The 25,158-nt window shown below is 40.5% G+C and overlaps 1 protein-coding gene across 1 annotated transcript; it reads left to right on the top strand.

The window, feature by feature from the left end:
• Positions 1 to 432: 432 nt before the first annotated feature.
• LOC125225319 (WD repeat-containing and planar cell polarity effector protein fritz) lies at positions 433 to 25,158 on the top strand. The gene is made up of 16 exons (XM_048128970.1): positions 433 to 606; positions 676 to 974; positions 1,716 to 1,837; positions 2,865 to 3,025; positions 7,487 to 7,601; positions 11,418 to 11,639; positions 11,831 to 11,989; positions 13,998 to 14,116; positions 14,966 to 15,086; positions 15,900 to 16,165; positions 17,020 to 17,165; positions 18,239 to 18,554; positions 19,719 to 19,842; positions 20,640 to 20,757; positions 22,493 to 22,610; positions 24,611 to 25,158. Exons 1-15 carry the CDS (start codon positions 530 to 532, stop codon positions 22,546 to 22,548), a joined length of 2,421 nt encoding a protein of 806 aa, XP_047984927.1. The 5' UTR covers positions 433 to 529; the 3' UTR covers positions 22,549 to 22,610; positions 24,611 to 25,158.

Below are 25,158 nucleotides of genomic sequence, written 5' to 3'. Positions count from 1 at the left end.
GGATACCAGTCAATATTCAAAGTTACTACCAAATCTACTAATACCCAATTAAAGGTTTTTAATAATTGCGCAATTTTTTGGTTTTATGGCTTCATAATAATGACTTACCAATTCGTTACAAGGTATTAATACCCTTGCCTCGATATAATACGAAAATAATTTAAGAAGTTTATAAACTTAGTTATCATACAGGTAAAAATACTACTACTATAGTAATTTTTTAACACTGGTCACACGTGCGAGAGGGACACCAGCCCCAACTTTGACCCTCTCATGTGGACACACTTTTGCTAGTCTGTCAAGAACGCCTTTATGCGCCGGTGTTAAGGTTCAATTTAGTATGGCAAAAAAAGTGTGAGCTCAGTCCCTATTGTAAGTCGATGGGTAAACCTGATTTAAAAAAAGTTGTAGTTTTCTTGAAACTGTCAAAAGGTCAAGCCAAAATAAAACAATTTATAAAGTAAATAATTATATCTACAGTTTCCCAAAAAATGTGTGCTGGCTCAACATACGCATATTTATCGTGACGATGTATAGTTACAATGTTAAGTTTCTGACATGCGACGAGTCCATCACTTTGAAAAACGGGGACTTTAAAAGTTACAAGTGAGTAAACTTGCTAACGTCTTGCGAAAGTTTTTTGTTGTTCTTTACTTAGCGGGATTTTGTTTGTAGGTATGAGACCAAGAAGAAGTCCGAGGAATCGGTGTATGATAGTGGTAAGAGGAGTTTCTGCGAGCGTCGAGGTGGACACTGGGCGGCAGTGAACCCTCGTCAACTCAAGAAACTCGAGGCAAATTTTCGAGAGCGCACGGCAGTATACTGTGAATGGTTGAATGAAAACCTGATTGTAATAGTATTCTCGTCTGGTGCTATCGCCTACCTCACTGTGAAACCTAGCACTTTGGATGTGACACAGATTTTGTTTGATAGATATGTTGTTGGGAAGATATCTGGACAGTCCGTTACTGGAGGTATGTTATTTTATTTTTAATTTTTATTTAGGTATATAATTTCATCTCTTTACAATATTTCTTATTCAATCAATTATGTGTTATCGTGATCTGATCCGGTTCCGGCAGAATATCAGTGCTGCTGCCTCAGGGCGTAGCGTAATACTGAGCCGTAACCCTTTTGTCTTGTTGCGACGCGCACAGTATCATAGTACGCTATGGTAAAAACCTGTGTAATTTCCTGTTTTCCAATTTGCTTATTATGTATTCTAATTCTTTTTTGTAACTTATTTCTTTTGTGTATTCTGTGTGTATTGGGACAAACAAATAAACATATATCTATCTATCTATCTATCTTATATTTTTCATGGTATATACTGGTGATTCAGCATATTTGGGTACATGTAAGATGAAGATAAGAATAATGTGATATTTTTGGAATGTTGCTTTGTGAATATGTGTGTAGACGAATATATTATTATGTTAATATATATGTGGGTATATTTTAAGGATTCTTTGCCGGGGTTACAGTTAGCTTTTATGCAATAGTAAGGAATTCAATTTAATAAAGAGACCTGTGTTGCTACGAGAATAAGCTTCTATATTTCAAATAATACTATAAAACTAAAATTGTTTTTTTTATTACAATAAATTACTTCTAGTTGAAATTCTACATCACCTCTTTACAACACTGATCACTGTTTAGTCAATAAAGTAATAATTGTTAAAAACTACATTTATATGACATTAATGTATTTGCAGTTGCATTCTGCAAGTCGCACTTACTGTTCACACACACAGACCGAACTGCAACACTGATCACTTTTGGCAAAAGTATACCGAATCAGCCATGCCGTATAAAAGACAGAGATCCACACCTACAAGTAAGTTTTGTTTGCGTACTACTTTCCTATTAATACTTACACAAAGTTTTTACAACCATATCAGACTGACAAGCAGTAAGAGATTTCTTACAATCTGATTTATAATCGACCGGCCGAAGACGACCAGTCTGGCTCAGTCGGTAGTGACCCTGCCTGCTAAGCCGCGGTCCTGGGTTCGAATCCCGGTAAGGACATTTATTTGTGTGATGAGCACAGATATTTGTTCCTGAGTCATGGCTGTTTTCTATGTATATATGTATGTATTTATCTATTTAAGTATGTATATCGACACTTAGCACCCATAGTACAAGCTTTGTTTAGTTTGGGGCTAAGTTGGTCTGTGTAAGGTAAGGTGTCCCCAATATATAAAAAAAAATTTTATGTCACTATGACATAGTTCTACAGTGGGCTAGGGTTCCATTTGGTTGACTGTACATACATTAACACTAGAAACTGCAATATAATATGCTGCTGTGTAAATGAAGTTTCAATCTCTTTGCAAAACCAAAACCAACTAGCTGATATTATATGAAACTTCTAATGAACATTAAGACTATAAATTCTTGGTATTAATTTTTTGTATTATTTTTTTTAAACAAATAGACTTATAGATTTTTTTTAATTGTATAATTTGGATTGGTGGCCAGGCAAAATTTAATAAAGATAAATGTAATAAGTATAAATATATTTATTTATTTATTTAATCTTTATTGCACAAAAGAAACATCTTACAGTACAAAAAGGCGGACTTAATGCTTTAAGGCATTCTCTACCAGTCAACCTCGCTATATAGTAAGTAATATGTTTAAAAATTATTGTATAACTTCAATGGTATGTCCAGCAACATCTCACTAATAAGCAATTTTTTTTATGCTGTACTTGAAATAACAAACAACAATTATTGCAAAATTTAAAAAAATGATGAATTTGAAAAATCCGTGTTCTCTTCCTACCTATCTGGAAAACAGGTGTGAATTAATATATGTATGTGTATAATGTATATTAACCAGAGTGCTTCTATTTTCAGACAGTAGAACTAGGGGGCTCTCGGCGCACGGAACGAAGAGTGTCCTGGTGCGAAGGCTCAGGTGTGAGAGTGCTGGTGTGGGGCGCGGCGGCGGTGGAGCCGGCGCCCTGGAGCCCCGCGCTCGAGGACCAGGCCAACCTGCACCTGTACCTGATCCGAGGGTAGGATGTACTAAACTGTCTAGGTGGCTCGGCCCGGCCCGGCACACAGAGCAAAGAGTGGCCAATGGTGTGGGTAGGATGTACAGAGTGTAATATTTTTCGGTCGATGTAAGTACTATTTATTGCAAACACTAGATGGCGACACAGGTCAAGGCTAAAACGAATAGAAAATACACTATTTGAGTTTTTGTGGCGAAATGCGCGCCATCTCGTGTGCAGTAGTTGTGTTGTTAAGGCTGAGAATTCTTTCGCTCGATGTAGGTACTATTCATTTTTGAACTAGATGGCGACACATGTCAAGGATACGAAACAGAACCGAGCGAAGCTCGGTTGCCCAGATATTATTTATAACCGTCAATATTAAAGGAGGTGAAAACCTAAAACACTAAAAAACTCTATCTTAATTTAACCCAAAAAATTTATGTACTTACACCAAGTATGCGGCGGTTCATTAGTCAGATCATCTCATGCGGCGGCGGTGGCATTAGTGCGTTAGAGTGGCCTTGAAGAACAGAATGAAATGTGTAAATAAATAAATAAAAAATTAACAAAATATGACAATTGTCATTAGAGATGGGCCGAATATTCGGTAAATATTCGGTATTCGGCATTTTCGGTAAGTTTTTAATTGTTCGTATTCGGCCGAATTATTCGGTTGCATTGCCGAATATTTACCGAATAAACAAAGTAAATAATTAATGAAGATGTTATTTATGTATTCCATTGGATAATAAGCTCCTATTTTAGTAGTTTTTTAAGGAACTGCTAAAAAAAGAGAAACTTGTGCGTCAAATCATGGTCAAACGTCTACCTATTCATACTATATATATATATATATATATATATATATATATATATATATATATATATATATATATATACGATTGTTTTCTTTTAAAGTTAAAAAACCGTAGTTTAAGAGTTGAGAAGAATTCAGAGTTGTTTTAACTAAATTTTAGTTATCCACTAACTAAATCATAAAAACATAGTTGTAGTAACATATATATGTCATCATCATCATCACATCAGCCGAAAGACGTCCACTGCTGGACATAGGCCTCCCCCAAAGATTGCCACAATGACCTGTCCTGCGCCACCCGCATCCAGCGGACTCCTGCGACCTTCACCAGGTCATCAGTCCACCTTGTTAGGGGCCTACCCGCGGTTCGCCTTCCGGTACGCGGTCGCCACTCGAGAACCTTTCCGCCCCAACGGCCATCGGTTCTACGTGCAATGTGCCCCGCCCACTGCCACTTAAGTTTAGCGATTCGGAGGGCTATATCGGTTACTTTGGTTGTGTTGCGGATGGTCTCATTTCTGATACGATCTCGCAAAGAGACTCCTAGCATAGCCCTCTCCATTGCCCTTTGGGTGACCTTGAGCTTTCTTATGAGGCCCATTGTAAGCGACCACGTTTCAGTACCGTATGTCATCACTGGCAACACACACTGATCAAACACTTTCGTCTTCAGACACTGCGGAATATTGGACGAAAAGACGTATCGTAGCTTCCCGAACGCTGCCCAACCTAGTCGGATTCGACGATTAACCTCTTTCTCGAAGTTGGACCTACCTAATTGGATAACTTGTCCTAGGTATATATAATCGTCTACAACTTCGAGTGTAAAGCCTCCAATTGTAACGGGAATTGGTGCTACATGGGCATTGGAGATGATTTTTGTCTTATCCATGTTCATCTTAAGACCAACTCGCATGGAGGCTCTATTGAGGTCATCGAGCATCGTACTCAAGTCCTCCATGGTCTCAGCCAAGACTACTATATCGTCCGCGAATCGAAGGTTAGTGAGGTACTCACCGTTTATGTTGATACCTAGCCTTCTCCAATCCAGAGTCTTAAAGACATCCTCCAGTGCAACGGTAAACAGCTTAGGAGATATGACATCTCCTTGCCTGACCCCTCGCTGCAACGGAATGGGCTTCGAGTTCTGGTCTTGGAGTCGGACTGACATAGTGGCGCTCTCGTACAAGCACTTCAGCACTTCGATATAGCGGTAGTCTACTTGGCACCGTTGGAGAGACTGTAGTACAGCCCAGGTTTCGATCGAATCGAAGGCTTTCTCGTAGTCCACAAACGCTAAACAGAGGGGCAGGTTATACTCTTCGGTCTTCTGTATAACCTGACGAAGCGTGTGGATGTGGTCTACGGTACTAAAGCCTCTTCGGAAACCGGCTTGTTCGGGAGGCTGGAAGTCATCAAGCCTGCGTGCGAGACGATTCGTAATGACTCTTGAAAACAGCTTATAGACATGGCTCAGAAGTGAAATGGGTCGGTAGTTCTTCAATAAAGTGTTGTCACCTTTTTTGAAGAACAGTATCACCACACCTCTGTGCCATGCCCTTGGCGTTCTCCCTTCTAGTACGACGGAGTTGAACAGCTTCTGAAGGGCCGTAAGGATCGGTTTACCACCCGCCTTCAGAAGTTCGGCTGTAACTCCATCTTCACCAGGCGCCCTGTTATTCTTAAGCTGTTTAAGAGCCATTCTAATCTCGTACAGGCTGATGTCCGGGATGTCTTCGGTATAGTGTCGGGTCAGTCTAGCTCTATGGTCTTCCGCCAGACCAACTTCGGGCCTGCTGGTTGACGTATATAGCTGTCCATAGAAGCTCTCTATCTCACTCAGGAGCTCAGGTTTGGATGTGACGATTCTACCATCCTCAGTTTTCAATTTGGCGAGCTGGCTTTGCCCAACAGACAGATCCCTTGCAAAAACTTTGGAGCCCTTATTCCGCTCTATGGCCTCTTCAATACATTTAGTATTAAATTGGCGCATATCGCGGGTGAGGGACTTAGAGATCTGCTTGTTGAGCTGCCGGTATAGAGTCGCGTCAGCTGAAGATTGTAGAACCATTTTACTCCTTTTTTCAATGAGTCTCTGAGTGGAGTCTGAGAGCCTTTTGGTCTTGTTTGTCCGTTGGGCCTTAAAAAACTTAGACCCAGCGCTATGGACAGCTTCCACAAACCCGTCGTTGAATTCGTCCACATCATCGCCTAGACAATCAAAACGGTTTTGGAGTTCCAGCTGAAAGCTTTCGGGGTTTTGTGTTTGGAGTGCAGGACGGAGCGTGGACTTCATCAGTCGAGAGCGTTCTAGCTTAGGACATATATTCAATGTGCCTCTTACCAAGCGGTGATCGCTTCCGATTTTGACCGTATTGATCACAGACACATCATTGAATATATGTCTCTTCGTCGACATGATGAAATCGATCTCGTTTTTAGTTACACCGTCGGGACTCATCCAGGTCCATTTTCTGTGCTCGCGTTTCTTAAAGAAGGAGTTCATCATATAGAGTCCCTCCTTCTCCAAGAAACCAGCCAGCAGATGCCCCCGGTGGTTCCGACTTCCAACTCCAAATTGCCCCACTCTCAGCTCGTCACCATCTTTCTTGCCTAGTTTCGCGTTGAAGTCCCCCATAACAACGGTGAAGTAGGTTTTGGAGCCATGCATGGCTTTTGAAATATGCTCGTACATAGCCTCCACCTCGTTGTCGGAGTGTGCCGAAGTCGGCGCGTACACCTGTATGATCTTCAACGAGTACCTCTAAGATACTCTGAGTATAAGGTACGCCACCCTAGGCGACACACTCTCGATCTTCACCACATTGTTTACGAGGTACTTGTGGACGATGAACCCGACACCTCCCTGGGACTGTTGGTCGCCCTCCCGGAAATAGAGCAAGTTCCCGGACTTTAGGATTATCGTGTCCTCACCCTCTCTTCGGACTTCTGACAATCCCACGACGTCCCAACGCAACTTGCTCAATCCTTCCTCCAGTTCCGCTAACTTTTCGTCAGTCCGCAGTGTACGCGTGTTGTATGTTGCCAGGGCCAAAGATTGTCGGTGGTGGTAGCCGGATCTTTGCCGGAGATTCTTCGCACCCCTGACCCCGCCAGTACCCTGACCGCTACCATGACCAGCGCACCGGGGGTCGCCGGAACCTCGGGGCCGTGGCTTACTTGTGTACATCATTTAGGGGGTATATGCCATAATCGCCACGCTTGGCAGGCGGGTTGGCGATCGCAGTATATTCCACCGTAGCTGAAGGGATGCTGCTGCCCATCCTCCGGTGCATTTGGCCGTAGTTTAAGGACATACCCGGGTCCAATATATATGTAACTATTATCAATCATTTAATAGTTTAAATTAATCCCCTTAAAATATGGCGTAACCGAATATTCGGCCGAATGTTCGGTTCGATAAGAGCTGAACCGAATGTTCGGCCGAATATTCGTATTCGGCAAAGTCCATATTCGGCCCATCTCTAATTGTCATCATATCCAGAAAATATTGCCAATCATAAAAATTACACCCTGTACATTGAATTGAAGACTAGATGTTTTCCATAACTCGGCCAACTCATTTATATTGTTAAGCTTGCTTATTTCTTCATGATAATAACCAAAGCTCAGTTAATCTATAAATGTTAATCTGATTTCAGGCAGCAAATGAGTCTACTAGCCTACCACCAGTTGGAGAACGAAACGCTATGCGCCGAGATCTCATCGAACAATGACAATATCATCCACATTATTGAACAGACTCCGTGCCATAAGGTAATTTATTATATCACATATCCTACGACGGAATTTCTCTACTCCGCTAGGAGGACACTTTCAGACGACAACTCTGACTGCTCTGCGCACCCCGCGCCAGTGCTCAGACTGGAGTAGGTACCTATTTGAATTAAATAAATGCACATTAACATTTTAGGCGACAAAATACAGGAAATAATTCAGAAATTTCATTCGAAAATTCTTTCTGGCGTGGATAGATACCCATATTTAACGGATCCGTATTATCCGTTTTATCCGGATCCTATGAGACCTCGGATCCGGATCTCAAATTTAACGGATATCAGGATAATTCGGATATCCGGATCTCAAACCCTAGCTCGGAGTTTAGCCGCCGCGTGAATACCTAAAGAGGGGGCCCAAAATTGGCCCGACACATGTGGCATTAGCAGCGATATAGTAATATAACGTGATTCATTAAATATCATGTGGTGACGGGTTAAGAATTTCACCACCCCCTTTCTTCCCGTGGGTGTCGAAGAAGTCGACTGTGAGATACGGGTTAAATTGTGGCGTAGGCGAGAGGCCTGCAACCTGTCACTGCAATGTCACAATTTTCGTTTTCTTTCAACCCCTTTTTGCCAAGAATGGCACTGAAACTTGAGTAGTTCATGTCATGTGCTCTGCCTACCCCTTTATGGGATACAGGCGTGATTGTACGTGTGTTCATTAAATAGAAAGAAAGAAAGAAAGAAAATAATTTTATTCAGGACGTTAACAAAATTCCTTATGTCTATGATGCACACTAATAGGTATTGATATTAACGTCACTGAAAAGGTCTCCCCTCAGCATTTTGTCAATTAACCTACCAGGTAACTTGACGCTGGTCTTCCGTGGAGACCTGTCCAAGCGATCGCACGCGTGTACTGAACATATAACAAAAATGAAACTTACGAGGAAACATTATAAACATTAAAACTAGATATATTTTATGACCTACTATTACATTAACACTGAGCATTAATTTATTTTTCATGTAACCTATGTCAGAGACTAATTAGGTTGCATGGAGCGAAAATTATATAAGGCAATAATGGCATTGGCACTGGCAAGTGATCTATTGAACAGATTTCTGCAAACTTAAGATATAATTTTTGTATTTAACTTTAAAAGATAACATTGTACGGGAGTTTCTTATGGGCGGCGGTATATTATTCCAGCATTTCGTGGCAGCATATCTAAAGCTGCCACGAAATGCAGTTGTGTTGTGCCGTGGGCAGATGAGACGAGTAGCTTCCCTAACTTCGGATGCCGCTGAGAAAATTGCAACTTTTTCGATAAATACTGGGGTGTCAATGATTTAATAATGCCAAATAGCATGCAAGCAAAATGCAGAGCACGACGTGACTCCATGTTCATTAGTCCGTTGTTATTAAGGTAGGGAGTTATGTGAGTTCTGGGCGGTATGACAAAACAGAAACGTGCACACGCGTTCTGCACTCGCTGTATGAGCTTTTTAGTTTTATATTGAAGACATTTTCCTATAACAGTGTCTGCATAATTGAGTTTAGATAAAACTAAAGATTCACAAAGAGCAATTCTAACTTCAGTTGACAAAAATTTACGAACTTGGTAAAGAATTTTAAGACGGTAAAAACAGATTCTCGAAATGTCTATAACATGGTTATGAAACTTCAGTTTCCCGTCCATAAGAATGCCAAGATTTTTAGCTTCAGTGACTTGATCAATGGATTCCGCACCAATTTTGATAACAGGGTTTGAGTTGATTATTTCACGTCTTTGCTTATCTGAGCCTAATATAATAAATTTGGATTTTAGAGGATTCAATACTAAACTGTTTAGAGAAGACCACTGCACTATCCGTTTCAAATCCTCATTAATTTTATCTACTACAATGGGAGTATCAATAGGCTTAACAGGTAAATAGACTTGCAGGTCATCAGCATATATATGATATTTACAGTTCTGAATGGAATTGACGATATCTGCACTATACAGAATGTATAGGATTGGACCTAATATTGAACCCTGCGGAACACCATGGGAAACAAGGGAAGCTTCAGAGAACTGATTGGAACCATTTTCAGTATTTAGTTTTACTCTTTGCAGCCTACCACTTAAATAACTGGAGAACCATTTTAGGGTAAGAGAGTCAAAACCATAATAAGCTAACTTGGAGATTAATAGATTATGATTTATAGTATCGAATGCTCGAGAGAAGTCCAGCAATACCATGATTGTACCATTTCCTGCATCAACCTCCGTTAAAACGTCGTCAATTACATCTAACAGGGCGGTTGCGGTACTATGGCCAGTCCTGAAACCTGATTGCTTTAATGGTAGAATGTTGTTTGCTTCTAAGAATTTGGTCATCTGTTGGCACACTACTTTTTCTATAACTTTTGATAAGAATGGCAGGATGCTTATTGGCCGAAGATCTGTAATTTCTAAAGGGTTAGATTTTTTGGGGATAGGTTTTATTAGAGCTTCTTTCCAGTTTCTTTCCAGTTCAAATATATGATAAAACACGTGTTTCCGAGCTAGTGAGGGGAAAAGATTATATTCTATTTATGTAATTATCACTTTTATAGTACCGGACACAACTTAGTTTCATGATACTTGCTTCCGATTCCGATACATCGCTCTAAAAACATGAGCACCATTTTATGGTGATAGAAATTGTTAAAACACTGTTTATTTCACACTTTAAAATAAAACGTATTTATGTCAGCGCCTCGGATGCTTATCTCTGTTTATGAGTTATCATAAAAATATTGCACTTATTCCTCTTTTCAACTGCTACACTCATATTAGATTACTTTTCTGTGTTTATGACTTACTAGCTTTTGCCCGCGAAATTCGAAAATTGCGGAATGTTCCATACAAACTTCCACCCCCCATTCTACGAAATTGGGGAGTTAGAAAGAGACAATAAGTAGCCTATGTCACTCTCCATCCTTTCAACTATCTCCACTTAAAAAATCACGTCAATACGTCGCTCCGTTTTGCCATGAAAGACGGACAAACAAACAGACACACACACTTTCCCATTTATAATATTTAGTATGGATGAGCTCCCATTTATAATATTAGTATTTATGAGTGTGTAATTTGTTGATACTATGTAATTTTATAACCCTGTATTAATATTTCCAATTTTAAGATGGTTATTTTTTTTGGTACAAATGTACTACAAGTTGCAACCTGCAACTTTATGTATTCTTTTATAAGGTACATAGGGGCAAATCTCGACTGGGGAGGCAAATATAACTGTTTACATTATTAAATAGAGTGTTCACCAGTTATATATGGTAAGCGTGTTCAGTGGATACACTCAACATCATAGTGTAGTAATGAAAAAAATGGATTAGTTACATTTGCCCCCCAGTCAAGATTTGCCCCTATTTACCTTATCTAAAACATGCAAGTGCAACGTTTTTAGGGTCCCTTGCCAAAAAGGTACAAAAGGAACCCTTATGGTGCCGCTTTGTCCGTCTGTCTGTCTGTCACATTACTAAATATCTCGAGAACTACTTATGCTATCGATTAGAAATTTGGAATAGTTATTATTATATTTTACATATTCCAAAGATCCTCAAGAGCTAGCATATGTCGCGACATTATTTCCCAGCGACATAGATCACACATCTTTCTAATTATATTTTTGACATGTATGAGAATGATCAGTGTCATCAGTGAAGATCGCTGACATATAATTAAAAAAAATAAAAAAATATTATAGGACATTCTTACACAGATTGACTGAGGCCCACGGTAAGCTCAAGAATTAACTAATAATAAATAATTAAGGTAATTATAAAGATTTTTTTTTACAGAGTGGGGTAACCATAGAATGGTCGCGCTACACCGCTCCGACGTCCGAACTGCGTGCGATCCGCCTGCGTGCCACCAACGTAGAGCGCACCGCCACCACGCTACCCGCGCCCGCTCGGTGCGTGCGCCGCGCGGGCAGTCGCTTACTGCTCGCTTGTATTGATGGCTCGCTGCATGTGTTGCACCAACACGTTGGTATCACGCACGAGGCGAGACTCGGCTCGGTGAGTACTACAATAGTCTAGTCTCTGTTCAAACGTGGAGCGCATCGCCACGCTACCCGCGCCCGCTCGCTGCGTGCGCCGCGCGGGCAGTCGCTTACTACTCGCTTGTATTGATGGCTCGCTACATGTGTTGCACCAACACGTTGGTATCACGCACGAGGCGAGACTCGGCTCGGTGAGTACCACAATAGTCTAGTCTCTGTTCAAACGTGAAGCGCATCGCCACGCTACCCGCGCCCGCTCGGTGCGTGCGCCGTGCGGGCAGTCGCTTACTACTCGCTTGTATTGATGGCTCGCTACATGTGTTGCACCAACACGTTGGTATCACGCACGAGGCGAGACTCGGCTCTGTGAGTACCACAATAGTCTTCTTCTCCAAACCACCATAGTTTACAAACGCGGAGCGTACCAGCTGCGTGCGCCGCGTAGCTACCTGTTTATTACTCGCTTGTATTGATAGGTCACTGCATGTGTTACATCAACACGCTGGCATCACGCACTCAGTGAGTACCAGAATAATCTAGTTCCTATTATAAAATTTTGAACAAAACCCCGACTGCGACATAGTAGACCGATTTTCATGAAACATGGCTAAGAACACTCCCGACTAACTCAGCTTTCAGACAAAAATAACTAAATCTAAATCGGTTCATCCGTTCGGGAGCTACGATGCCACAGACAGACATACACACAGATAGACAGACAGACAGATAGACACGTCAAACTTATAACACCCCTTCGTTTTTGCGTCGGGGGTTAAAAACTGAAATATTACAAGTATGACCTAACCACAAAATTAAAATTAAAAAAAAACTCCCGACCGCGACATAATGGACCGATTTTCATGAAACATGGCTAAGAACACTCCCGACTAACTCGGCTTTCAAACAAAAAAAACTAAATGTAAATCGGTTCATCTGTTCGGGATCTACGATGCTACAGACAGACACACACACAGACAGACACGTCAAACTTATAACACGCCGTCGTTATTGCGTCGGGGGTTGATAAAAGAAAAAGTGACCAAGGCAAGTGCCTGAACCCTTGAGTTCTTAAGACGATAATTTAAGTTATCAAATATAATCTTGTTCCTGTTCAAACGTAAGAGCGCATCGCTACGCTACCCGCGCCCGCTCGCTGCGTGCGCCGCGCGGCTACCCGCTTATTACTCGCTTGTATTGATAGGTCACGCATGTGTCATCAACACGCTGGTATCACGCACGAGGCCAGACTCGGCTCTGTAAATACCGCGAGAGTATTTTTCCTCTTCTAACGTGAAATTTATTACCTCTTTGTAAAATTGTCTAATATTTATTTATTTAACCTTTATAGGCTACTAGACTCATTTCGAATTTGGCACAAGAAATGATTGTTTTATGTTGTATTTGGCATAATAAACTAATATTTATAGATTTTGAGTATTAAAAGTGTATGATGAGTTGATGACTACGTATTTTCGATTAAAAATGTGTGTAATATTTTTTTAACTTTGACCACCGAAAACGCTGTCACTGGTCACTGCCATGTAATTTAGTGACGAGAACCTAACTTCACTTCATGTCGAGTCAATCACTGACATAATGAACTTTATACCTCATACTTAAATGTCAGAAAATTTTGTGGTCAATTCGATTGACGTCATGCACAGACTATCTATAGATAAACATGGCTAATGTTGTTTTTTTTTTATACTACGTCGGTGGCAAACAAGTATACGGCCCGCCTGATGTAAAGCGGTCACCGTAACCTATGGACGCCTGCAACTCAAACAGTGTCACATGCGCGTTGCCACCCCATTAGAAACTTGTACATTCCCTTTTGCTGTGTTAAGTACACAGCACAAAGGAGTGTACAAGTTCTAAGGAGGGTTCGGGTTGCCGACGACTCAAAGGACAATAAACGGAACAAGTTAGTTCCGTAAGTCCTCCCGTCATCAGCACACCGCACCCTCGTTGAGCTCTGGCAGCCTTACTCACCGACAGGAACACAACACTATGAGTAGGGTCTAGTGCTATTTGGCTGCGGTCTTCTGTAAGGCGGAGGTACTACCCCAGTTGGGCTCTGCTCTAGATTCGAGCGAGACAATATCCGCTGTGCTGTGCCCTACCACACAAAGCGGAATATCATTCGCTATGCCCTACCTCCTATTATGTTTTTGCCTGATTAAGTGAAAATATACTTTAAAAATGTATTTTGCGGTTTTCAAGTCGTAATAAAATATGTTAATATTTTTTCAGTCAATTGGACAGTAAATAATAATATAAGATAGCCTTTAAGTAGCCTATTGCACAACATAAAGTTCGCCATTAGTAGACGGTAGTTAATATTGTCTTAAATATTATTTTTTTCTTAATTTAGGTGGCGACAGACGTCCGTTGGGCAGGGTCGCTCATACTAGCGGCGTCCGATGGTTTGCAGTGCTTCGACGGCGCACTCGCAGTTTTGCCGCAACCTCCGCACCTTTCCAATATACTGCGGTAATATTTTTACATACATATAATCACGCCTGTGTCCTATGAAGGGGTAGGCAGAGCACATGAAACTACTCGTTTCAGTGCCACTCTTGGCAAATAAGGGGTTGAAAGAAACCGAAACTGTGACATTACAGTGACAGGTTGCCAGCCTCTCGCCTACGCCACAATTTAACCCATATCCCACAGTCGCCTTCTACGACACCCACGGGAAGAAAGGGGGTGGTGAAATTCTTAACCCGTCACCACACAGGTAATATTTTTGTCTTTAATAAACTAGAACCTAAACGACTATTCAATTATGTTTCTTAGCTCTTTTTGGAATGTGTAATTTTGAAATTTGCGTAGTTGTTTGCTGACTGCTAAGCCGCGGTCCCGAGTTCAAATCCCAGTGACGGCATTTATTTGTGTGATGAGCATAGGCATTTCGTCACTACTTTAAAAAAAACTTGTATCTTCGTCAGTCAATGAAAAGAAAATTGTAGTAAGTATGTATGGAATGCATATAGACTTACTGCGTTTTAACTTTGAAGAACAGCGTGAGATACGAGATTTTTTAAAAGTAGTGACGATTTGTGTCTGGTATTTGAATATTATATAATTATATCGTTGCCTGGGTACCCACAACACAAGCCTTCTTGAGCTTACCGTAGAACTCGGGCAATCCGTATAAGAATGTCTTATAATATTTATTTATTTAGTTACTATTGGGACAGAAGCTTTTAGAGCTTGTCAATTTGTTAGTATTTAAAAAAAGTTTAATTACTTTGAATTCATTGAATTTCCATGATAGGCTTTGTATATTTTTGTGTCGTTTTTACTGAATAAAATCTACTAAATAACGTAAAATTTTAGAGAGCCGCGTCGAATGCATCTCCTAGCCACGCGGAGCGAACGCGGCGGCCCTCTCGTGCTGGCGTCCTTCAGCGGAGGGCCTTTGGCGTTAATACGGGTCTCACACCCGGAGTTAATGACGGTAAGTGTACATATGATGTGTGTACGTGAAATGTTTATTCGTTTGTTTATTACTCTTTTATACTATTTCAAACAACGAAATATTAGAAAAGACGTCGCGATATATTGTATAAGACCCAATGTACACATGAAAGCAAATAAATTAGGTACTTGATATTGCACCCGCTGGTAGGTATATAATATATATTAGTTATAATATGTATTTTAAACCCATAAAAATCTTAGAATAAATGTATGTGATTTGCAAAGCCAGGAGTCTGTTACGGCCCGGCCACGATATTGCCATACGATATTGGTCTATGCGGTGCAACGACAGCTAGATTTTAGTTCAAACACGAAAAAATAAAAACAAAATATCATCTCATACAAAAATCACCACTCCGTGAGCGGCGGCCATACATTGGAGCGAGATACAGCCATGGGATTTTTCATTCGCACGTATGGCTTTTCATTCGCACCAATGTCGTGGCCGGGCTGTTATAGCGGTGTCACCTAAAAGTAGATTTAAATAATCTATAGTTATATGTTCGATCGATGGTTGCAAGTATGTGGTGAAAACATTACAACAAATTTTAGTTTCCGTTGGAGCATTTAATTTCATTTTGATTTATATAAGTACATGAACAGTCGGGTCCATCACAGAGCGAGGCAAATGTATTATGTAGACGTGCCTCAGCCTGCACTCGTTTTGGTCGGCCTCTTGCCTCAGTCGAGGCAAGTTTACATCGGACGTTTGCCGCGTGCTCACATCGTCTCGCGCGTGCCTCGCTCTGTGTGGAGCCGGCTAATACAGTATTCACTATTTCACTTGCAGGCGTGGATCCGTCTCGGGCGCCCCTCCAACGCCATATCCCTCCTCCGCGCTCAAGACTGGGAGGAGTCCGGCGCCGCCTGCCTCCGCGCCGCTTCCGCGCTGCTCACGACAGCCCTGCGCGGAGCCCTGCGCCCCGACACGGAAGCTAGGGCGCAAGCGGCGTTAGGGGCGTACCTGGCGCCCAAGGCTCCGCACGCGCCTAATGCACAGAAATATGCACCAGCTGTACATGATCTGGCTAGGAAGTTCTTTCATCACTTGTTAAGGTACATCATACTTATAAATCATACCACAGCATTACGCGGAGCCCTGCGCCCCGACACGGAAGCCAGGGCGCAAGCGGCGTTAGGGGCGTACCTACGGCGGAAGCCTAAGGCTCCGCACGCGCCTAATGCACAGAAATATGCACCAGCCGTACATGATCTGGCTAGGAAGTTCTTTCATCACTTGTTAAGGTACATCATACTTATAAATCATACCACAGCATTACGCGGAGCCCTACGCCCCGACACTGAAGCCAGGGCGCACGCGGCGTTAGGGGCGTACCTGGCACCTAAAGCTCCGCACGCGCCTAATGCACAGAAATAGAGGAAGTTCTCTCATCATTTCTTGTTAAGGTACATTATACTTATAAATCACACCGCCCTCATCGTGGCATTACGCGGAGCCCTACGCCCTGATATTGTAGCTAGGGCGCAAACGACATGCATGGAGGAGGCGCATCTATACGGACGTAACATACACAAATTTGCACTTTTTGAATTATAGTTTTTTATAATGACGATGATAAATAATGATGAAATTGCCACTACACATTCACTACTTTTTAACCCCCGACGCAAAAACGACGGGTGTTATAAGTTTGACGTGTTTGTCTGTGTGTGTGTCTGTCTGTTTGTCTATCTGTCTGTCTATGTGTGTGTCTGTCTGTGCCATCGTAGCTCGTAAATTTAGTTTTTTTTGTTTGAAAACTGACTTAGTCGGGAGTGTTCTTAGCCATGTTTCATAAAAGTCGGTTCACTATGTTGGGGTTTTTTCAAAATTTTAATTTTGTGGCTAGGTTATTATATTTTATTTATATTTGAAATAACAATTAACTGTATTGTACTATTGTCGTCAGACGGGGCCGTGTCGAGAAAGCCCTAAGTCTCTGCATGGACCTCGCAGCGTGGGACCTGTGCATGGACGCGCGCTGGGCCGCCGCCCGCGCGGGACACCCGCTCTGGCTGCCGAGGCAGCCGCTCTCGCCAACTCCGTCGACAACAATCTAGGTTCGTGGGGGCAAGAGGAAAAAATGCCAATTGGCATAAATAGTTGTTAAAGTTAGCACATAATTTGACAGGTCAAAGAGTCACCGCGCTCGGCAACAGTGTCGTCAATAATCTAGGTTTGTAGGGTCATAAGGAAAAGATGCCAAATAACACAAAAATTGGCAATTCGCACAAAAACTTGCTAATTGGCATAAAGAGTTGCTAAAGTTAGCACATCAACCGGACACAGATCAAAACTTGATACATATTAGTCTTCGTGTAGCTATACATTATCTTAAGCAGTCTATATATTAGATAATTAATAATGAATTAGTAATTTAGGTAAAGTTGCTAATTGGCAGAAAAAAATTGCCAGTTGGCATAAACTTAGCACAAAAGTTGTGTAGGCAGTCTCACTAATGGTCTCGTCGGAAGATCAGCGCTGACTTCCGGGTCAGCATTATGCTGAGGCGGGACCATTTCGTGACAAAAATATTTAATAAAATAATTTGATTTGTTCCCTACATCGATAGATGGCAGCACCATCTCTCTCGCTTTATGGTAATCCTGCAAAAGGATTCATATAGGAGGTGCAAGCACAAATTGCTCGCCCTTAGAGTTGGTCAAAGGCGCCTAGCCTTCAGAGATAACATACACTAGAGAAATTTCGACGGGTACCTCGGCGGTCGAGGTGGTGTAGCGGTTTATCACGTCAGCCGCGTTAGCTGGAGACCCGGGTTCGATTCCCGGCTTCGCCACCAGTGGGCTTGATCGCTTTTTCTTTAGTGTATGGTATCTATTTCAGTTTATAAACTTACTAATTCTTTAAGTAGGTACATTTGTAGTTTTTGCATAATGTGTAGTTTTTAAGTTTATTACAAATAAATATTTCGGGTATGATAAAAAAGTTGGCAAGAATCTGAACTACAAAATAAAAATAAAGCTTCTAATCTATACGCACGTGCTTAGCATCGCGGATATTTCTTCGGCGGTCTTTGCCTTTGGCTAGTCTGTGGCCAAGGGCAAGCCCATTTATAATTTAAAAAAAAATTGTTTATTTTTTTTTTGTAACAATGTCTTTCCTTTCAGAATCCGTCTGCTCGGAATCGTGCTCACAATGCTCCTCCGACTCCTCTACGTCGCATCCCCCCCTCCCGCGCCCGCCGCTCCCCGCGCCCCCCCTGCTCCCCGCGCCTGCCCCCGCGCCCGCGACCACAACGAGCATCCGACCGAATCTCCACCAGTACCTGGAGAAGAACAACACTATATGGAACACGGAGGTCAAGGACGACTGGCCCGACTACAGGAGGGAGTCCTCTATAGAAGTCATCCCGCGCCCGGACGCGCACTTTAGACATCTGTACCAGACCGAGCTGAGAGAAGACGCGCCTAACACTATGTACAGGTATGATTATTGTTTCAGATTCCTAATCAGATCGCGAAACAGGAAAATCGCTCCACATCGACAGAAGGGGAACTCCTATTTCTGGACGCTCAACCCCTTATTCATAAACGTTTATTATTATCGTTGAGAAGCCAAAAAATCGTTTGTCCCTTTCTATCATACAGATACGTCGGAATGGGACAAACGATTATCAGCCTCTTGTTAACTTTAATAACCGTTTATGAATCAGAACTGACTAGGCAGATCGCAAAACATGAATATCATTACCTTGTTTCCTGAGTCTGACGAGCTTTCGGTAAGATGTTGGCTCTCTCTATCTAACATATAGACAACGGAGAATGTTCTGAGGAAATTTTTGACTTTATCCTCACTTTCTCAACACGTGGCAAACGAAGAACAAACGGGCCTCGCTCGTTTCTGCCCAACAGGCCTATGATGCTTGTAATTTTATCACTTACCTACGTAGATAAAGCATCGGTCACGTTTTAGCAAGTATGTAAGTGTGAGAGTGACAGATGTCTTATCCACATTGATACCTAAATGATAAAATTGCCAGCATGATAGAAAGTTGTGGAATGAGCTACCTTCTGAGGTGTTTCCGTTGCGCTATGATTTGGGGTTCTCCAAGAAGCAGGTGTCAAAGGTCGGCAACGCATCTTGGATCCCGGGAGAATAATAAAACATAGGACGTTTAGTTTAACACTATCTATAATTCATTAAAACCATTATAATCATAAATACTTAAAAAATATGTTACACGTTGAAGGTCTTAAAACTTAAAAGCTAAATTCCATCCTATAGGCATAGGGAAGGGGTCATCTTACATGACATTACTCATGTTACATTGTATCTCGTTACATTGTATAATTGTTATCTACATTCCAACACTATCAACCCTTGCCTTGTTTACGCCTTGCGTAAACTCGCTATACATATACAAACAAATCATCATTAATATACTCACACTCACACATATGACATCTAAACTTTTAGAACTAACATTGCTAAATTACTTATAAACTAAACTACCTACTCTGTTAATTTTATTGTGCAAGAAGATATTAAGCACGTGAATTTAACATACCTAACCGTAGCTTAAGCCGTAACCATACAGCTTACAGCTATCAGACTTTAGTTACACTCTGACCTGTGATTTTCTTGCAGGTACAACGGGTACAGGCCGGGATCTTCGGAGCGTACCCTAAAAGTGGAAGGGTACGAGCGACAGAAACCCGAGAAAAACAAAGTCAAGTTCTCAGACACAGTCACCATCGCTGTTGTGGCTTCAGTAAGTAGTTTGTGGAAAGGGTACAATATGTACTAAGGGTACAAATTGGAGAATAACGGGTACAAAGGGGCCGGAGCAAAACAATATCAAGTTCTAGGATACCGTCTCTAAATATCTTTGTTGTATATCGTGTGGTACATAAATACTATAATTTGGTTTAAGGTACTTCACTTCGTTTCCTTTGTACTTACGTCTTAAAATTTTAAAAACTAGCTGTGATTCCTTTGGATATAAGAGTGTTTTCATATCATCCGATCCGATATAGGATGTAAAATCGGTTTTGTATCAATGGCGCCATCTTTGATATCCTTTGCGGTATTGGATCGGTACGTAAAAACGCTATTGCTTTTGTGTTGCACGAAATACTAATGTCGAAATATTCTTTTCACCACACCAACTGGTAAAGGCTTACTTTACTATTCGAAAACAAATAGCGAATTTGCATTTTATCCACAAGAATGCAAAGTCATTCCATACAAATTTTAACTTACTATCTTGAGCTGGCTGGTAGAATTTACCTATAGATGATGATTTCAAATCATAAATATTGAATAAATTGATATATTTGATTTTGTTTGATGTTTTATAGTCAGTATTGTGTTCGTATTGGTGTGGTGAAATAAATTGTGTTTCACTCGGTGGCAAAGTTTGTTTAACCTTCGTGCCTTGAAACCCTCGCAACGCTCAAGATTCCACGGGATTTGGAAGCATTTGGAAACTTTCGCTTGCTATCAATATTGGCAAGTGCGGTTAAACAACCACTTTGCCCCCTTGTAAAACAAATGACTATTCATCAGGAAGGCAACGTCGGTTCGGTGGCGCGGGAGCTAGCCGACAGCCTGCCGCTGTGCGCGCCGCACAACTACCTGGCGGCGTTCGCGCCGCACCCGCCGCATCCGCCGCACCCACCGCCCGGTACAAGTGACTACGTCGAAGTGTAGCACGCCGCACGACGCACTACACAACGCTTGACGCACCATACTTGCATGAAACGCAGAACAGATCGAATAGTATTATGTAATGTATCTTGAGCTATTGGTATTGATTGTCTGTGCTGATATCCTGGTCACGACACCAAAAGTGGAAAGTGAGGTACGTTACAATTTTGGTGCCGTGACCAGGATATAATTTAAAAACATATTTAAGTATTATACTGATATCTGAATGTGACTTCCTTGACAACTACTGATGTAATTCAGCTAAAACATCGGAATTCAGGTAAGAGCAATAAAAACATATCATGGTAGATCCACGATGAAGTTTCAAGTTTGAGGTCAAATGAGAATTCTGCTCCGAGAGACGCATGTTGACAACGTCAGATATTGTAATACTAGGTAGAGCGACTAAACGAGATGCACGCATGACGCACAGCGCATAGGCATGACGCACGGTTCACACGGCACGACTGCATTCGTCACCCACACCATAGAGGAATAAGTAAGCTTAGACTACATACAGTCGCGTTCAGTTATATCGAATAGTACAGTTACATATCAACTAAAATATCTGAACATATTTTTTTATGCTTATGGTATTTAAAGGAGTCGTGTTCAAATCATGAACGTTCGTCTTTTAGTGTAAAGTGAACGTGAACAGTATAGCTTACTTATTTCTGTATGTATCAGACTCCATCCAATAAAATAATACAGCCCGATCTTAATAATCATCGTTTATACAAAACATAAAGCATGCACAAAGCCGTGACGAGTGGCGGAAAACAGGGGAAGCCTTTGCCCAGCAGTGGGACACATTATAGGTATCAAAAACAAATACAAAACAGGGAATAAGGGTATACCTGGTTAATACATCTATTGCGTGTTTCATTTATTGGGTCCGTGTTTTATTACGTAATTATCATTTATTTGTTCGTTAAATCAAAGAGGATCGAGTATTATAGAGTTACTGTCAAAGTAAAATGTGCAATCACAGTGCAAAGACTGCCATCTCTCGACACAGGCTTGAAACTTTTGAACCTCAGTTTTGACAATTTGGCCCATATTGTTAGCTTGATATGTGTTAAAATGTCAAATATTAATATTAGCGCCATCTAGCCGAGCGTTCCCCAAAGAGGTAATGCTATCTAGGCCACCGTACCTTTTCCTCTAGAGCTTTGAGGTACGTTTTTTTCTTAGACTTTATCCGTCTATACGGAGTTACATATGTCTTTGGTTAAATGAATTCTTATAAAACTTAGATATCAGTGTGAGAATGTTCTCCACTGATCAATTCACTTAATTGTACGTGCAAACAACCTGTTCACGGCACCAAAATCATAATTCCCCGTCCCATTTATTGAATTACCTATGTAATAGGTTAATAACCATAACTTATAGGTTTACGTCAAAATTCACACAATACAGCCACATTTTAGTGTAAATCTAGAAGTTTATATACCTACGTAAGTGTGGCAGGGAATGTTACTGTGACAAACACAAAAATTATAAAACGATTTTAAACCACGTATCACAAATGATGCAGCTCGAAATGCATGGCAAAGAAAAGTCACAATAAGTAGGTGTTCATTTAAATTTTATTCATTTAAATATAAAATTTGTGGTCTTAAAGCTAATTTAAATATTAATTATCTATTCGCATGCCGCCTACATTATGTTAAACGGCATGTACCTAACCTATTTTTAATTTGTTACAGAGAACGCTGCTCAAAAACCGCCTAAAATTAAAGTTGTTCATTTTGGTATGGTATAATTTTGAAAGCCATTCAAAGTGAGTATGTTAATAGTAGAACTTGGTATAACTATTGTATAGTAGTATTTCGACACTGCTAGTGTAAATCGAAATGGCGTCTCGGTCAAACGCATTGACTATGAAGCAGAAGATCTCGAGTTCTATTCCGGAGTCTTTTTTAATCATTTGAACTTTTTTTGGATTTATTAAGTTTTTTATATTTTTTAATATAATAAATATTGTATTAAAAAGACTTACTATATTTCTTTCCTATTTTTTATTTTCATACAAAAATACAATACAATCTTTATTATGCCTTTGTTGATAAAATAAAATATTACACGTCAGGTCAGGTACATAGGTCATAGTGTGGGCATAGTATTAGTAATCTGCTGACTTCCTTACATTAAATTTACTGGGCTAGTTGACCTATGTTATTGTTGTGTGAATGTTTTTCTTCAACAACTAAATAGTTATATATATGAATAATTGAATATGTATGTAGGTATGTGGGTAGCTTTTGCACATTGTAATTTTTCCTCAGTCACCCGTTGAGCTCAGAGACCACGAACGCTGTAGTGTTCGAAACGTCGGGATGAATTGTAAATTCATTATACACGATTTAATCCATTTTCATAGTTTTTATTTCATGAGACATCGCGGTAACTGAAGACAATATTAACTAAATGGTTACAAATAATAATTATTATCACATTATCACCATATCATAATCTGGTCCAGGCAGGCAATTATGGTCGCGCGATAAATGATAATAAAACATCTGGCCGTCCCTATAATCGCACTTACTAATAGTGCGACAGGGACGGCCTGATATTTTATCGTCTATCGCGCGACCATGCTACCCGTGCTGTACTAGCTTTTGCCCGCGGCTTCGCTTGCGTTAGAAAGAGACAAAAGTAGCATATGTCACTCTCCATCCCTTCAACTATCTCCACTTAAAAAACATGTCAATCCGTCGCTCCGTTTGACCGTGAAAGACGAACAAACAAACAAACACACATTATCTTTGGTGAAATAACGAATTCTTCCACTTCAGATTATAGAGTAACTAGCTTTTCCCTTTTGTAATAAACTAGCTTTTGACCGCGGCTTCGCTCGCGTAAGAAAGAGACAAAAATTAGCCTATGTCACTCTCCATCCCTTCAACTAAATCCCCTTAAATAATCACGTCAATTCGTCGCTCCGGTTTTGCCGTGAAAGACGGACAAACAAACAGACAAACACCCTTTCCCATTTGTAATATTAGTATGGATTTGACATTATTATTTATATTTAAATTATTATATATGTATAGCCCAATTTCGTCGGTAACAGCGTGTTATGTAATGGCGTCGTTGGTGAAACAGTCGTCTGTCACGCCGTGAAGGTGCGTTCGATTCCCAGGATTCAATAAACTTTTTGTATTTTTTTGGATATACCTAAATTTCGTATTTTTTATTGACCGAGCAAGAATGGAGAGCCAAAGGTATCAATTTTATCTTAGAGAATATATTAATTTTTTTATTGTCATTTTGATTTTCTATTTATTAAGTTGAGATATAAAACACAACTTTTAATACCCTCGCTAAATATAATATTTTCTCGAAATTGCTCCTTAGATAAAAAAAGTCCACTTGAGTTTTTAAAGCATTACGTTACTCAGTTAACTATTGCATTTTCATTTACTAATTTAAGATTTCAAAAGCGATTTGAATACCCTTGCTCCATCGAAAATAAACAATTAGAAAAAAAAAATCATTCGAATCGTAGTTTAGAAACTAAAATTTATCTATACTTTTTGGAATTTTTTAAAATGTCAGATTAGGAAAATTATGTTAGAAATTCTGAGTTCGACGAACCCAAAAATTATTACCATCTTTTTTGTGGAAAACGCTCAGTAACTACTGTACGAGTACATATACATTTATGTATAATAATAAAAGAAAAAATAGTGTCTCATAGTGTTGTGTTCCCTGCCGGTGAGTAAGGCTGCCAGAGCTCAACGAGGGTGCGGGGTGCTGACGACGGGAGGACTTACGGAACTAATTTGTTCCGTCTATTGTCCTTTGAGTCGTCGGCAACCCTTAAATTGTTTATTATGCGAATCCGTCCAGTTACTTAATGAAGATGTTTTAGAATTAAGTAATTATTACTTAAATATTATTAGAGTAAGTACTTTATTTTTAAGCACAAAGCTACTTTTTTATAGCCAGTTATTATATAAATATATTTCTTTTTGAGACAAGTATCTACAGAGATGGGTTGTGATTTTACAGTCATAATAAACCATGTTTAATATAATCCTGTACTTTTTTTACACTAACCAAGTAACCACTATTTATAAATAGTACATTGTGCAACTGAGGGTGGAAGTTAGATATTGCAAACGAGGGTATGTTAAATCGCGACGGCTTGCCGGAGCAATTTAGACTCAAGTTTGGAATAGTCTTACGCCCCGGGTTGGGTCTGTTTGTTTCAACGTGGGACAATTGACCCTATATGAGAATAATATATAGGTACATAAGTAAAATTAAAACGTTCTACAGCCATTACGTAAACAATTATAAACTGCCTAACTAGACACCAATAACACGTAGCGTGTTATTTGAGCTTAAGGTCATCTAATTTTGT

Source organism: Leguminivora glycinivorella, chromosome 1, assembly GCF_023078275.1.
Source record: "Leguminivora glycinivorella isolate SPB_JAAS2020 chromosome 1, LegGlyc_1.1, whole genome shotgun sequence".
Taxonomy (NCBI): Eukaryota; Metazoa; Arthropoda; class Insecta; order Lepidoptera; family Tortricidae; genus Leguminivora; species Leguminivora glycinivorella.
Note: the sequence above shows the minus strand (reverse complement) of the source record. Positions and strands in the feature narration are given on the sequence as shown.